The 1,801-nt window shown below is 26.7% G+C and overlaps 1 protein-coding gene across 1 annotated transcript; it reads right to left on the bottom strand.

The window, feature by feature from the left end:
• Positions 1 to 613: 613 nt before the first annotated feature.
• Positions 614 to 1,768, bottom strand: Chro.10356 (hypothetical protein). The annotated part of the gene is made up of 1 exon (XM_659992.1): positions 614 to 1,768. The coding sequence occupies one exon, from the start codon at positions 1,766 to 1,768 to the stop codon at positions 614 to 616; it is 1,155 nt and encodes a 384-aa protein (XP_665084.1).
• Between the last annotated feature and the right edge of the window lie 33 nt (positions 1,769 to 1,801).

The raw sequence follows: 1,801 nt of genomic DNA, 5'->3' as shown, positions 1-1,801 counted from the left end.
CAGATTCTAATGGTTCTTGATCACTCTCATTTATATTCATATCCATATCTATTAGAAATTTATTAAAGAAATCAATTCTACTATTTCCATCTATTTGACTACTTTTATTCATTATTTCCACTTCTTCTTCTATTTCTTTTACTTCCTCATCTTCCTCTTCCTCTTCCTCTTCCCCTTCCTCTTCCTCTTCCTCATTCTTATTCCTTCTTGAACATATTTCTGATATATTACTCCATTCATCAATATCAAAGCCATCGTTCAAATCAAACTCTCTCTCTCTTATTCTTCCTTTTGAAGACGATAATATTATTTTTGTTGGTGGACTTTTTCTATGTACTCCTGTAACATCTAATAACTTTTTTGTATTATTATTCTTTGGAATATCCAAATTATTCTTATAATTATTATCATCATCTCCTTCCCATCTTTTTCTTGCTCCACCTACATTATCTTGATGATTTGATCCTCCATCCATTAATGAAGCATCATCATGTGATATTAATGAGTGATCTGATTGTGTTACTGCTATTGATGAATTCCCAACAGTCTTTGATCTATTTTCCAAACTTGGTAATATTGGTTGCTTTCTAAAATCATAATCTAATGAATGGAATTAATACGTTATTGGTGGTAAAAATGCATTATTTGTTGTATCTGAATTAATAAATCCTGCTATTGACATTGATCTCTCCCATTTCTCATATTCTGTTAATGATTTACATCTTACTGATAATGCATCATAATCATCCTCTTTTCTTCTTAATACAACAGATCTTCCTGCTCTACTTGCCACACACATAAATTCACTTGTTGTATATTTAATATATCCACATTCTGGGAATTTTTTAGTTACTGATTCTACTAAATGATTATTATTATTGTTATTATTATTATTGCCATTATTACTTCCTTTATTCAAATATTTATTTTCATTAATTACATTCTTTATATTAATTAATCTTTCTTTATTCTTGGATGTACAATATACACATAATAAACCTTCTTTTGCTCCAACAATATACTCAGCTTTTAATGATGTTGCACTATTAGTCTCTAATAATGGGAAATCTACATTAATCAAATCTTTATTAATAATATCAAAGTTTGATAACGTTTGTAAATTAATAATAATCCTAACTTCACCAACTTTTCCTCTTCTTGTTAAAAATACTATTTGACGTTTTTTTGCAAAAAAATAATATTCAGTATCTTTAAATGGTATTATAAGTAATGGTGTATTTTTTAATCGTGATTCATATGTTTTAAATATCTCAATTGATTGATAATCTGTAATATTATAAAAATCTTTATATATTGGTTTACATTCTTTTGTATCAATGTTTTCTAATTGTTCAACTCCATTACTTTTGACAATACCAAACAATGATATATCAAATGTATATTTACTCATACAAGATTTAGTTACACCATTAATANAACCACCAAATTGTAAAGCAATATTCCATCTTGTAAATTCATCCATATTTGCACAATCTAATACAATTCTTTTACGTGTTCCATCATTTTGTGAATGTAATAATATAATTTCATTTCTATCAGAATTAACATGACAATTTGTATCATCTGGTGATATAGTAAGAAATGCATTTCCTTGATCTTTATTACTTTCTTTATAGAAATACATTTTATTTTTACATACAACACAAATTTGATTTAATACAGGTTTATCTTCTGGAAGAAAATCTTGTATTCCACCTTCTCGTAATCTTGACCATGATCTATTAAATTCTTCAAGAGATGGGAACATATAATAAAAACTTTCAACTTGACGATTTTTAAC

This window comes from Cryptosporidium hominis, assembly GCF_000006425.1.
Source record: "Cryptosporidium hominis TU502 chromosome 1 CHRO011096, whole genome shotgun sequence".
Classification (NCBI taxonomy): domain Eukaryota; phylum Apicomplexa; class Conoidasida; order Eucoccidiorida; family Cryptosporidiidae; genus Cryptosporidium; species Cryptosporidium hominis.
Note: the sequence above shows the minus strand (reverse complement) of the source record. Positions and strands in the feature narration are given on the sequence as shown.